The sequence below is a fragment of the Molothrus aeneus genome, chromosome 2 (genome assembly GCF_037042795.1).
Source record: "Molothrus aeneus isolate 106 chromosome 2, BPBGC_Maene_1.0, whole genome shotgun sequence".
NCBI classification, from domain to species: domain Eukaryota; kingdom Metazoa; phylum Chordata; class Aves; order Passeriformes; family Icteridae; genus Molothrus; species Molothrus aeneus.
Window position 1 is genome coordinate 75,577,694 of NC_089647.1, and position 14,231 is coordinate 75,591,924.

The 14,231-nt window shown below is 39.1% G+C and overlaps 1 protein-coding gene across 1 annotated transcript in view; it reads left to right on the plus strand.

The window, feature by feature from the left end:
* Positions 1 to 4,314, plus strand: part of GPC6 (glypican 6) — a 721,607-nt gene extending 717,293 nt beyond the window's left edge. The window contains exons 9-10 of the mRNA XM_066545104.1: positions 2,387 to 2,562; positions 2,996 to 4,314. Coding sequence (XP_066401201.1) covers positions 2,387 to 2,562; positions 2,996 to 3,198 — 379 coding nt within the window. The 3' untranslated portion in view covers positions 3,199 to 4,314. The remainder of the gene's footprint in view (positions 1 to 2,386; positions 2,563 to 2,995) is intronic.
* Positions 4,315 to 14,231: the final 9,917 nt, after the last annotated feature.

Here is a 14,231-nt window from a genome sequence, read left to right on the forward strand (position 1 = left end):
GTGCATTCTTCCTTTATTGCTGATGGTAAGACAAAACGAAATCAGAAAGAAATCAGTCAAAGAAAGGCTGTGAGCTGCCCTTCAGAGCTATCCTTAGCTTCTCATGGACAGCTTGCAATAAAGGGCTGCTAACCCTTCATAAACAAGGAAATCAATCCGCATGAATATTTAGCAATTTCAGATCACTTGTAGCTGCTAACAGCTATGGTCATTGTCATGGAGAGGATACGGAGCAAGACAATCATCCTGTCTGAGGCAGTAGTTCAATTCTTACATTCTTGCTTTTTTAATCAACTGCACCTTGAAATTGCTGATTTACTACTAGGCTGAGTAATTTATCTACAGCAGCCCTTTCATTGGTAGAGACGTGTGACAGATGGAGATGCTGTTCCTTTGCAGTCCAAAGCATCCCTGCCTGCCAAGGTCTCCATCCTACTGCCTCCAGGCAGCTCTGCAGAATTATTTCCTATTCTGTCTTTAGTGATTCATAACACCATGGCCTGCAGTCTTCCATACTGGGGGAGGTAGCTCTGTGTTCTCACCACAGTAAATCTGACTGCAGAAGTCTGGATGGGATCCCCATAGCAATGTAATTTCTCATCATGGTACCAGTGAAACAGCAGGATATGCAGCTTGAGGCTGGGTATTTTGGCAATCATGTTTGGTTCTTTGATTTCACACACCCCCAGGATTATTCTCATGTATGCCTTCAAAGGCCACTGGTGGCAATTGAGTCTCATCTTGCAAAGCGAGGACCCATTACGCTGAGACTGAGCCCTTCCTTGGTGCAGCAAAGTGTGCTTGTCCTGTGAGCCTCCATAAGCAATGCAGAGCTTCTTTTCCCTTCACCATGACTTCAACAGATAAAGTCCTTTCATCTCCTTTACTTTCACCTTTATTTTCCAGAGATATTTATTTTCCAGAGATATTTATTTTTCCAGACCAATATGAACAATGCTGTCATCAACGCCAGACTTCAGTGCTGGTAGAGAATTGGGCATGCACAAGTGAGAGTGATGTGAAATTCTCTCAAACTATATTTGGTACCAGACATCATGAAAGTTTGTCTTTAGTAGGCTAGACTGTGCTATCATTACTTATTGTCTGAGCACACAAGCACACAAGGACTCCCACAAACATCAGTAGGACAGCCTGGTATGCAAACTAATTACAAAATAGATCATATCCTTATAAAGAACATAAACAAAGGGTAGATCTGCCCCAAATCCCTTGCAGCCTAAATATGAGAGAAAGATAGTAGGAAAGGCAGACAAGAGAGGAGAGGGAAGCTGTGATGCACTATTTTCTCAGGGTGCCATGCCAGCATAGAGAAATAATGTCAACCTTTTTTCAACCTGGCAGCTATAAAATGCACTGATAATTTTTGACAGAAATTCGAAGCAGGAAAAAATGTAGCTTTGAAAAAGCCTACAAGGAGAGCTTCCTGAGGACAAAGAACAGCAGGGGACAAAGAGTGCATCTTTAACAAAGGGTAATGGAGATTTTTACTGTAGGATGATTGGAGGCATGGGCTGTTTTTTGTAGGGGAAAGATGTGCAAAAGCACACTTGCACTTGCTGCCTGCAAGCAGCCTAAGACTGCATTATTCAAGGTCAGAGAAAGGAATGCTGCAGTAATCAAGAAATTCTAAGGTAAGAGCCTGAATAAAAGATTCAGATTTGTGGATGGATAGGAAATGCCATACCCTAAATGTTATGCACAAAGTACATGAGACATGAAAGCATAGCCTGGTTTAAAGGAATAATGACCAAATGAAAGAGAATACTGGAGTTTGGTAAAATTATAATGCTTTTTATGGGCCTGGATGTCGTGTAGGCTGGAGATGTTGTTCATGGTGGTCTAAAAAAGAGATGCAAGGAAGAATTGAAGTAGAAAATTAAGTGCTCTTTTAAACTAGGAAAGCCATAATACCTCAAGATAGGCTTCTAAACTGTCTCAGAACAACAAATATGCTATATACAACAAAGGACTTCATATTTTTTAAGTAGAAAGAAATAAAAACAGCAGAATGCACTGTTAGATGCTTAATTTAGTGTGCAGCCATTCATGTCAGCAGACTATATGAATATGTGGTGACTTACTGCTGTCTTGTGAACCTTTTCCGTAGTTCACACAGTCACTGCTCTTGCTGGGGAGTATATGGAGAGTTAGGAGGTTGAAAAACCTAAATCCTTTCTGCTCCCCATGCAGCTGTGCTACTAAACAGATCCTTTGGAGTCAGTAAAATTAAAAACTATATTTTTAAAGCATTTTAATGGATCTGTTTAAGAACTGCACATTGAATTTCTTAGCACATCATTTACTGCACAGTGTTTTATTTCTGGAATTACTGTGCCTCACACTAATCTTTCATTCTGCTGCCTAGATACTTGCCTGAGATTATGAACGATGGCTTGACCAACCAGATCAACAATCCAGAAGTAGATGTGGACATCACAAGGCCAGACACCTTCATTCGACAGCAAATCATGGCCTTACGTGTCATGACTAACAAACTGAAGAACGCCTACAATGGGAATGATGTCAACTTCCAGGACACGAGTAAGAAACCATTAACTGTCATTACATAGCTGTAATTTTGGAACCCATTTATAAATTGGCTCTGCTGCAATGACTTTGTGGTCTTTGTGCTCTGCGCTGCTGACAACATAAAAAGTCTTTTTCTGTTCCATGAAATTCCAGTTATATAATTGTTTCTTTTGCTTCTCTTGCTTATCTTCATGTTTAATACATCCAGACACTGAAGGCTTTCCATAATGCCAGCAGTCTGATCCTTTTTCAGAAGAGCACTTAATCACCTAATTAAGTCACAGTGGGTTTCATTTGGAAGCTTTACTGAGTGAAATTTAGCACCACCAACACTTCCTCATTCCCAATGTGTTCATCCCCACTGGGGTGCCAAGTGGAAGGGAGAAAAGGGATGAAAGCTGTAAGCTGTATCACTCACGCTGTTTCCCTCCCTCCTTTGTGCCAGGTGACGAAACCAGTGGCTCAGGCAGCGGGAGTGGCTGCACAGATGACATCTGCCCCACCGAGTTTGACTTTGTCACCACTGAAGCGCCGCCTGTTGACTCGGACAGGAGGGAGGTGGAGGCTTCAGCCACACAGCCTGGCTGCTCACTGCAGACATTGCTCCTCATCTTCCTCAGCCTCCTACTGCAGGGACAGTGGAGATAATCCTGGATCTAGTCAGAGAAACTGTGTTTTAGCTACAAAAACAGCCTACTTTCTTCTTTTCTTATACTCTTGGACAATGGACCATGCCACAAACACTTGCAGTTTTCTACAAGATGGCAGTTATTGCAACCTGCTTCCCATTTTAGTTTTCCCAAAGAGTACCAGGTGCCAGACTGAACTGCTTCCTGCTTTTTTCAGATATCTCTGAAGACAATATCCACTCTTGAGAGAATTCTTTCTCAATCCTTTACTACAGGAGACTTTCTGAGCTTCATTTCCTTTTATGCTGCAAAAGGGAAAAAAGATCTACAGTATGTGTTTTTCCCCAGTGAGAAAAAAGACGGAGGAAGAAACCAAGAAAGTTTTCTTTCTGAATCAAGCCTGACTCAAGGCTGCTGCATTTCAACAGAATATCAACAAAACAAAAAAAAGACAAGAAAGGAACAAAAAAAAATGCAACCATTCTTCACTGACAGCCAGGTTTCCTTTAGGAACTTCTGTAGGATGATTCAGGTCATCAGAATGATCACTGTTATAGGGAGGAAGGCTGGATTTTTTTGTTTCCCCAACACTAAAAAAGTATGTCTCAGCAGTGAATGTCTTGCACTCCATATGCCAACCACATCAAATTGGTATGAAGGTAGAGAAGCTGAAAAATAAGTTTATCTTTTAGTATGGTAGTAGCTCCACTAGCTTCAGAATGTCATGTTACAGTTGCTTAGGATTTGAATCTTATTGCCCAGTAAAAATATGAGTAGTAGCACGATTTCACCTAGTTTCTTTTAGGATTTATCCATGTTATAGAATTGTCACAGTTTTCCTCTTAGCTCACCCCTGTGAGCTCACCAGCCATGATGGTAATGTTAAACAACTCTCTTGACCCCTCACGGGTTCAGACAGAAAATAATCTCTTGTGATGTAATCTTTTTCCTTTTGTTCCTGTTCTGACATCGATTAGAACTTTTTGCTACTATGTCCATTACCCTACCAAGACAGCAATCCTCTAACAGACTAACAGCAACCGGATCAATAGCGTGTTTCACACCTAATTACATCCTTCATATCAGTTAATTTCAGTGTCGCAAGGATTTCTTCTACAAAATTTCAGATCAAGCAAATATATAGTACTGACATGGAGATTTCTTTCACTTTTTTAGTCTTAGTATGATCATCTATTTTTATATATATAAATATATATAAATCACAGATTTTAACTTCTTAATTACGAGCTCAGGGTTGACACTTCTTTATAAGGAAAAAAAATGTTTGGTCAACCAACTCTTCTTTTTTTGCTGCTCTGAAAAGTAACCCTTTAATGACTGGTGAGCATGAAAATCAAAGAAGAGAATTTTTTACATATCCAGTTGTCCATTTCCTAACAAGTTTGCAGGTTGGTGAAGAAAACCTCTCTCATATGTGTGTATTTGGTGGAGGGGGCAGGGGGGAGCATGTGAGTTTGTATGATAGGCCTAGAGAAGGACATGGATGTTAATTGTGATGGTAATTGTACTTCAGATTCTTCAAGGATACATTGCTTTAATAATCATAGTCTAAATGGTTATGGTCTGGGATAGAATTTCCCTAATTTGCATCTGGTCATAAAAGCCAAGATGGAAGCTGTTTAAATCCTGGACCAATGTGTGTCAACAATTAGACATCAAAATCTTCCTTGTTTTATCAACCACAGACAAAGGATTTTTGGGCAATTCTGTGTGGTGTTGAAATTATTTGCCATAAATTTATTTCCTGATTCTTACGTTGACTCTGGAAATGGTATACACAAATTGTGGTAACACTGTAAAGCCAGCCAACCACATTCCAATTTAGCAGCAGAGCAGGTAGATCATATCCATTGCAATCGCTTTCTCTTGTCAAATTATAATTAGCTATCGATTTAGGCATGAATTTAAAATAGAAAACACACAGCACGTTAGAATAAAGTATACTTAAGCACTTTTACCAAAAAAAGTATTTACAATCTATTTATATAGTATGTCTAATAGCAAAAAGCATAAGTTTTGAGCCACTTGTATTCAATTCCTTTTTTTCCCCATTTGTTTACTTTGAAACATAATGATAGATAGCATCATAGAATCATAGAATCATGGAATGGTCTGAGTTGGAAGGGACCTTAAAGATCATCTAGTTCCTTCCCCCCTTGCCATGGGCAGGGATGCCATTCACCAGATAAAGTTGCTCAGGGCCCCATCCAGCCTGGCCCTGACAGGTGGTCTGTTCTTCTGGGCCCAGATTAGTATGTCACTATCTAAGTGTGCAGATCACATGGGTCTTACATGGCCATAGCAATGCTTCCCACTTCTCCAAACGTTCCCCCAGGAGCAGGTCTTCTAATTGAGCTTGTACTGTGTCCAGGAAGTTTAAGCCAATTCTCATAGGCTTTTTCTTTTGCCCTGATACAGCACGTATCAAGCAGAAGGTCTTTGCTTTTATTTTTTTTCTGAACTTGCACATGCAGTTTTCTACAAGGAGAATCCTTTAAAAATCTCCCCTGATCTGTCTCTTTCTACCAATCTCCATATCCTCCCTACATCCTCAGCAACTTTCTTTCAGGAGAAGTTTGATTTTGATTTCTCTGGTTGTGTGTTTATTTGGTGGTAAACTGATTCTATATCCATCTGATTATTCTGGATCTGAAAGCTTATTGACAGGCAAAAGTGTCCAAGCCCTCTGATGCAAGTCCTCTGCTGTACTTGCTCCACTCTGCTAGTGAAGGAGCTGATGGACTCATCAGGTTTTTGTGTTAGCCTTGCACACATGTATGGGATCTGAAGACTGTTTTCAGCTGGTGCAGCCAAGGTGTGTGTCCAGGGTGCTCTCCTCTATTTGCACACCTCCATGGACTTTTGGACAAGGAGTAAGTTGAATCGTTTTGGACAAGGAGTAAGAAAGAACCCCCTTCAGGGGTTCACTGAAGGTGCTCATCACTGGAGGAGCTTGCCCTGCTCCTCTTGAACTGGGTATTATAAACTGCCACTTAAACAACACACCAGCTTAATCTTTGCCAAAATGTGATTCTTGCAGGAGTTCTGCCAGAAATTTTTGTCTTCCATATTATTTCTCCTCTTATTTTGTTACTATGCATGGTGATATTTTGTCAGGAGATGGAGATGCCTTTGCGTGAAGTTACTGTGTATACATTTCTTTAATAGTCCCTAAAGGTTGAATACGCTCTTCATACATTGCATTTTTCTGAGATTAAGAGAGCTATTAAATCTACAGAGAAAATTAAATTGGGAATGAAGGAGAGAAAAGAAAAAGCATTCATGTTCATAAATGTGAGAATCTACATAATTTCCAATTATTCTATTCTCACATCCTTTGCATCCAATAGCTCTTCTTCTGAGGTAATTTTTTGGTGTGCCACAATTTTAATATTTCTCTTCTGTTAGCAGCAGATAAAATAAGAAATTATAAAGAAGACAATTACATGTTCAAGAAAAAGGAGCTAAGTCCTAAGGAAATGTCCTTTGATTGTGTAAGCCCTCTATGCTTCACAATCTAGAAGTTCTTCACATGTAATGTTCTTTTAAAGTGGAGGCTAATAAAAAAATAAATGCAATTAATTACATAACCGTTGCTGTAGACCCCTGTGAGGCTTTATCTTTTTGATATTAACTGAATTGTTTTTGCATCATCCCCAAATTTTTCATGTTCATTGTACTGCAGATTTTTCTACTGATGACTCAGTACATAGTAGTGTAAATGCAGTGCAGACTACCTGGACTCTGGCCAAACTTAGGCATTTCAAAAAAAGACAATCAGAAAAAATTGAAAAAAGAGAATAGAGATTTCCTGCAAAAGAGGAAGAGGAAAGGAAACTGTGCCTCGGTGCTCTGGTAAGGGTTGATCTCTCCCAGTTCCCTTAGAGGCATCATAGTCCTCTGTCCATGGAAAACTCTGAAAATCTGAGTCTCAGATGCACAAATCATCCCAGTTCTGTGGGACTTTTAGTGAGAATGATCCCCACAGATGTGTGAACCAGTCTGAGCTGCTTCCATGCAAAATGGCTTTACTGTGCATGCGGCTGAGCACTGGCACAGATTGCTCAGAGAGACTGTGGAGTCTCCCTCACAGGAGATATTCAGGAACCATCTGGACACAATCCTGTGCCATGTGCTCTAGGATGACCCTGCTTGAGAAGGGAGGTTGGACCAGATGACCCTCTGTGGTCCCTTCCAACCTGACCCATTCTGTGATTCTGTGATTCTATGAGCTGGAGCTGTTCTTGGGAGGTGGACTCTGTGCAGTGTCTCAGCAGGCAGCAGTTGCCTTCAGTTTACTAACTGATTTTGAATGATTATTAAATGTAACTATACTTATTCACTGAAACTTTTATTATTTCAACATAAAAAATAAATTACAGCACTGATGCATGTTGTGTTTTTTGTTTTTAATTTGCTTCCAAAGATAACCCATTAGAACTGAATACAGAAAATTTTAGAACAATTATGCAGGTTTCTATAGATTTCATTATGGGTATTTAGAAGAAATCCACATTTTAAAGACCACAGAACTATGTTTACTATATTAACCCACAAACGTTCAAACCTGCTAGAGGAGAATGGATAGAGTTAACAACAGTGGAATGTTACATAAAATTGAAAAAAACATAATTTTAAAGGGAAATTCAGCAGTCAAAGGCTAAGTCTTAGTGTCAGTACTGAGATTATGTTGTCAAAACATAATAGACTCAGCAATGCCTACTTTCAAGAAAAATAGGGCAGGTGATGCACTGAACATGCAATGTTTTCATTACAACTACTCAGAGGGACTGTGAGGATCATATTAATATGTGTAATTATGACCCTTTTGGATAAGATAATGATAAAGACCAGACAACCATGGTAACAGGGTGTGTGAAGCATAAATGTTATGATAGTAACAATTTCCTCCTCTGTTAAACAGTGTAGGAGATACAATGGAGAATGAAAAGCTTTGATTTTTAAAATAAAGTTCCAACATCAGACAAGAGTGATGGTCTCAAATTAATTTAGTCTGAACATTTTGCAACAATCTGTCCAATTCAAATCTGCTGACCAGTACAAACAACCAATCACCTGAAGGTAATTTGCCAATGTAACATGGAGTGCGCACTTACAGGATCTACTTAGTTTTTCTACTAAGCTGAGTATATAGTTGATGATTCTGTGCATCATATGAGGTCATAACCAGACTTGTGCACGGCACCTGTGTGAAATCCTGGTGCCATGACAAAGCAAATGGGAGCTTTGTCATTAACAAGGATTTTGACTACAATCAGGGAGAAAAAAATATGTCCCTTTTTTCTGGAAGCTGTTCATATGTGGTTTATTTCTGACTCTTAATAAAACAACAACACCGTCTATAAAAGAAGTGACGTTAGCATTGTCACCTGCAAGTTTTCAACCTTTACTCCAAAGCAGTTGCAGTCTTTCCACCTGGTTCTCCCACAGCCGAGGTCTCTGGATTTTCCAGGAGTTCAAGAAATGTTTGTCCATAGCTTAAAGTCTACACAGTTAAATCAAGTAATTTCAAGAAATTGGGTCGGTATTTCAATCAAGTCTTATTTCACCTTCATATTTAATTATATAGCATTGATAATTAACAATATAGTACACATGAAAGGCTTTTGTCTCACACTGATAAAAAAACCTTCTTCCTTTTCCTCCTTTATTCTGCCACCAAGAAATCTGTGTGGTTTAATACTTAAAGCAGTTGGCAGCATCTGGTGTGTAGTTTGTTTATTAAATTCAGAACAGCTGTATTACTAAGAGGAGTTGTCTTTTTCCTGAGAGGGAATAGGGAAAGAGTGTGTCCATTTATCATTACCAAAAAAGATGTAAAGAATGTCAACTATTTATCTTAGCTATAGCGGAGATCCATCTGTCAGCATTTCTGAAGATGTTTTAAAGTCAAATTTCCAGAGAAGACAAATCTACTCCCACTAAAACATAAATCAGTATGATTTTCTTCCATGAAAATAATGCAGAATATGTGGCTTTCAGTTCCAAGCATTGAGGAAGTTAGAAAGAAATTTGATTTCTCCAAAGTGGGAAGCTAGCCATTTAGACAACTCTCCTTCTATCATCTCCTGCAGCTCTTTTGTAGCTCTCCAGGGATCTCCTGAGCCCCCACACAGATTGTCTGAGGCAGGGAGCCTCCTGGGTAAGCAAGTTGTCCCTGCCAACAACAGAGTTTGTTTTTCCCAGATGAATAGAAGGACAGCTGAGGAATGAGTCAGGGCAGAGTGACTCCAACAGTGAGACCCAGCAGATATATATGACTGTGGGGGATTAACAATAAAATCAGGTGAGGGACAGCTGGAGCTGCTCACATCTGTCCAGCTCTTCTTTCCAACCTACTGTCTATGAATTTTCAGTGTAGTCTGATTGTAGCTATCTACTCATGGACCTAGCAAAGGCATAAATATTGCTTCACAAGTCAGCAGTGCTTTGGTAGTCTGCTGCAAAGTTTATTTCTCTCTCTCTTATTTTCCTGGTAGACTGTCTAATTCTCTATCTTTCAGAGTCTGAGGAAGAGCCTACTGCCTAAAACAGATTTCTGTGTGTCAATAGTCCGGTTTTCATTTTTAAAAAGTTTTATTTAGGTACAAAAGTTGTTCACATGTATCATAAAAATTACTCAATTTCACTATGCATCTAAGGAGTTTTCTTCTCCAGCCTGAAAATGACACTCAGACAAGGCTTTGGAGAAAGCCCAAACTCCATTAACCCTCAACATTTCTTAGAGGTCTCCCAGGTTCCACTAAATACCCCAAATACCGGGTTACAGGTGGACAGTGCTCCTTCTCATCCCTCCTCTTCTCACTCCTCACCTCAAAGTATCATCCTGGCCTTGAAAACCTTTCAAAATAAATTTTTCATCATTTCAGCCAGTACATTAAAAAAAAAAAAATTTGCCTTCGTGTTCCCTGATGATAAATAATTCTAACTACTGCTTCCTGTGTGCCACATGTCCTATCTGTCTTTGAGTCACCAGTGTTGGCTATAACAATTTTCTTCTCCAGGCTAAACTGTCTTTTCTGTCATTTTTAGCTCACTGGATTTTTTATCTCACTTCACCAGATTTCTGTGCCTTTGGTAGCAGCTACAGCTTCTATGTTCAGAGAGAGGAAGTAGCAACAGGGAGATTTGGTGCACTTGTTTGGGAGGTTTCTATTGGGCTTTATCAAACCCCACCTTTAGCTTTTATTCTCTATTCTAAACATGCTTGTGTGGATGTATATTCTGGATTATCTGACATAAATCCTGCTCTTTCTTCCATCTAGAATTAGAGCTTATGGACTATATTTTGGGTTATTCATTCAGCTGTGGCAAAATTCTACTCCTTTCTTATAACTATAGCCTGAAATTTCTGTTTTGTTATTGTCTGGTAAGCTGATGAGCTAGGAGGCCAATGCCAAAGAACTTGTGGATTTTCTATAGCAAGATTAACTGAATAGGCAACAACTTCTGGAAACAATTCATATTGCTTCTGTAATTGATTCTTTTGAAGTCTGGTGTTGGGTATTCTTTTTATTTCATTTTATTTTATTTTAACATTGTGGGCTTAATTTCATTTACTTCACACATCGGCTACATGTATATTACATTGTACACATGTAATGTAACTACAGATAAATTTTTCAGTCTTTAGATCACACAGAAGATTTTTAAGCAGTTGGTTGATCTTAGAGGTTTTTTTAAGAGCTACAGAGTGATTATCAGTCTCAAAAATTTGCCCAAAGAGTAGTCAGAGTTCTTCAGATTTCAGCTTCATGCTATTAGTTGAGTTTGAGGCTCCAATAATATTTTGTAAATAATTTGTGAATATGTGAGTGTACTTGAGGGGGGAGAAGGGAGCATTTGCATCTCTGAAGTATTCTGATGCTTCTTTTCAATTTCTGCCTAATCTGAACACAAATCTACAAATGAGGAATTCACATTCAGATGTTCAGGGAAGTCAAACTAAATCAATTGATGGACATTTATAGACAGACTCCCCCCAGGTTACTTTTTTTGGCTGATGAGCAACATCATTTAATTTCCACTAGCAATTTTGTTACATTTCTCAAATTCAAAGAAAAGGTGTTGTTTAAGTAGCTCAGATTCTTTGGCTTGGGTATCAATTGACATTTATACATGTTTCTTAAACTCTTATGACTCCAGACATATGAACATTGCTTGAAAGCATGCAAATTGTTAGCTCTGGTTTTTATGCTGTATTTCTAGATTAGTATTTAACATAGCTAAATGTGAATTTACAGGCATGATATATGAATGCAAATCAAGTTTAGAATAAAATTAGTTTTAGAAATGAGGTTGGGTTGAAAAGATATTATTAAACTTTAAACCTGCTTTTCTACTGATCTGGTTCTAACATTTCAGCTTAATCTGGCACAACAAAAACCCAAAACTAGTTTATAGCTCATACCTAAAACTAAATAGTAGCTTCAAATCTGGGGGTTTCCAATCAAAATGAAAGTTAAAGAAAAATCCCAAGTTCTCCCATCTCCAAGCACTACTTACAAAGATAGAATATTTAGCAGCATATGGCAGTGTATGTGTGTATATATATAAGCAGTATATCAAGGCAGGGTTTGAACTTTTAAGGGAAAGATTCTTTATGGCTTTGTAACTTCAGAGAAGTATTGTACCAGAGAAATAGAAATAGAAAAATATATACAATCGTTTTGATACATTTGTGAAATAGGTTTCACAGAACCTGATATTTTTGGTGCAAAATGCCTTAAATCACTTTACGTAGGGCTAACGCAATTGAATTTATTTCTGTATATAGCCTTTTATAGTAAACACTTCGGATGCAACACTAGGCTTTTCTTTCCACTGCAATGATATACAGCCTTATGATTACTGACTATAACAGAGAGACAATGAAAGCTCTGCTTTACTAGCTGTGAATGCCCTTTCAGTCCACTTGTAGACTGAGAGCTTGGAAACAAGAAGTGGTGACAGTGCCAAGAGCACCAAGACCTTCCTGGTGGGCAATGCCTACCTTCTCTCAGTCCTTTGCAACTGACTCTTTTATCTCTCATGCCACCTGTCTTCATGAAAATCAGCTGTGACTTAGGGCCTCAGACCATTCCACCAAGCACTTCAGGGAGCACATTGTCTTTGTAGATCTCTAGTCAGTCAGCAGAGATGGGCACCTCCACACCTGGGAAGGGGTTTACCTCCCTTCCCAGCACAGGCTGCCTGGGATGACAAGGTTTGTCATGGAGAAATCTCACTCAAGTGCCTGGAGGTAGATGCCACTAGTGAGACAAGAGGTCCAAACTTCACCCAGACCTTCTCTGTGCTTTTTTTTTTTTTGTTGACCCAATGATGCCTCTTCTTCACACCAGGGCTGGAGTGAGTAGCCTGGAGAGGAATTCCACCTGGAGAAGTCACAGTACAATGACTTTGTTTCTGGGCCAAACCAACCCTGATGTAACCAGACATACAACCAACATGCATTTGTTGTTCTGAATGCTGCCTGACACTGCTGTGTTTGTATTCTTATTTGTAAGACGTTGGAATCAGTCAAATATCCTAGATTCAAACAGGAAAGGAGACTGCCTTCAATGCACATATGCACAAGGGATGGAGCTTACGCAGGTCTTTTCTGAAGTCCCCAGATGTCTTTGCAAGGCTGGTAAAGGCAGTGCACAGGGCTAAAGCCAGCTCAGACAGTTAGCAAAGATTATGATGCACATAGCCAAAGGACAGGAAGCAAATTAATGCAGTGCCTCAAAGAGTGAGGAACTGTGATAAAAACAACCCTTGGGTTGAATCATTAATGCACTTAGTTGTTTGTCAGTCTCAGCCCTTACTGCATCAGTGAAAGGAAAATACACATCTAAGAGGTCGGTAGAGAAAGCAAGCTTAATACCTACAGGTTAATGCTGACAAACCACTAACACACTTCTTAAAAAATAGCTGAGTGGTATGACAGAAATAACTCATTAAAAGCTGAACAATAATTAAGCACAGCTTCATCTGTATCTCCGTCCATCTCTTGAGACTCCAAATGAAGAAATTATTTTTCCTTCCCCAGAATACTTCTTGGGGGGTTGGTACTTGAAATGTGGCAGAAACCAAAAGCCCTAGCTGTGAAGCACCCATTTCAGTCCAATATTCTAGGCCTCCTGCTCTTGTTTTCCTTTTGCATTTCTGAGAATGGCATATGCACACAGTGCATGTGAGGATGCATCTCTCTCCCTGTATGCACATTTATGTATGCATATACACACATATATGCTATAAAAGAGTATTGGAAAGGCTCCTTTTACCACAATACTTGACATAGACCTAATGAGAAGAATCCCAGACAGGGAGCTGTGCTTTAAATGTGTTTATAACTTCTGTCTCTATAAGTGTTGATAAAATTTTCTGAAATAACTGGAAAAGAGTGAGCCTGCAGAAGTTAATTTGGCAACATCTGCTGCTACTAGTAAGGAACAGATAAAACGCACAATTTTCCAGATAAAAACAGCAACCTAGATGGTATTTGGGGGCTTTACTGATACAAATTTCATTATTCCTTGGTTTCTATTTGTGCACACAAAAAAACCCTGTAGAAGCTCGCCAAGCTTTTCAGAACCCTTACTTCCTTCCTTTCAGGCTTCAATTATTGTTAAACGATGACTTTTCTACATTTGTGGAAGTATATTCTTTAAAAATTAGTTGGGTAAAATTCTGGTGATCAAAACCATCATCCTAGTTGGTGGGATTTTTTTAAAAAGTGAATTCATAATGCATGGAAAGTGGCTCTAACTTCTAATGATATCATCTGGCCCCCCTTAACTGAATTACAGCTTTATAATCATATTGCCACTGTCCATCACCCAGGAATGACATGACACAATACCCAATGGATTACCCTACAGCAATTGGGTCTTTTTCATTTCTTTCTTCTCCACATACTTTCCTCCAGGAAATTTTGATTAGTAGAAATGCATTCAGATTTCCCTGTGGATAAAAAGAAGGGAAGTGTTTGACATTTTCCAGGCAATCTCAGACGGTGCTGCTCAG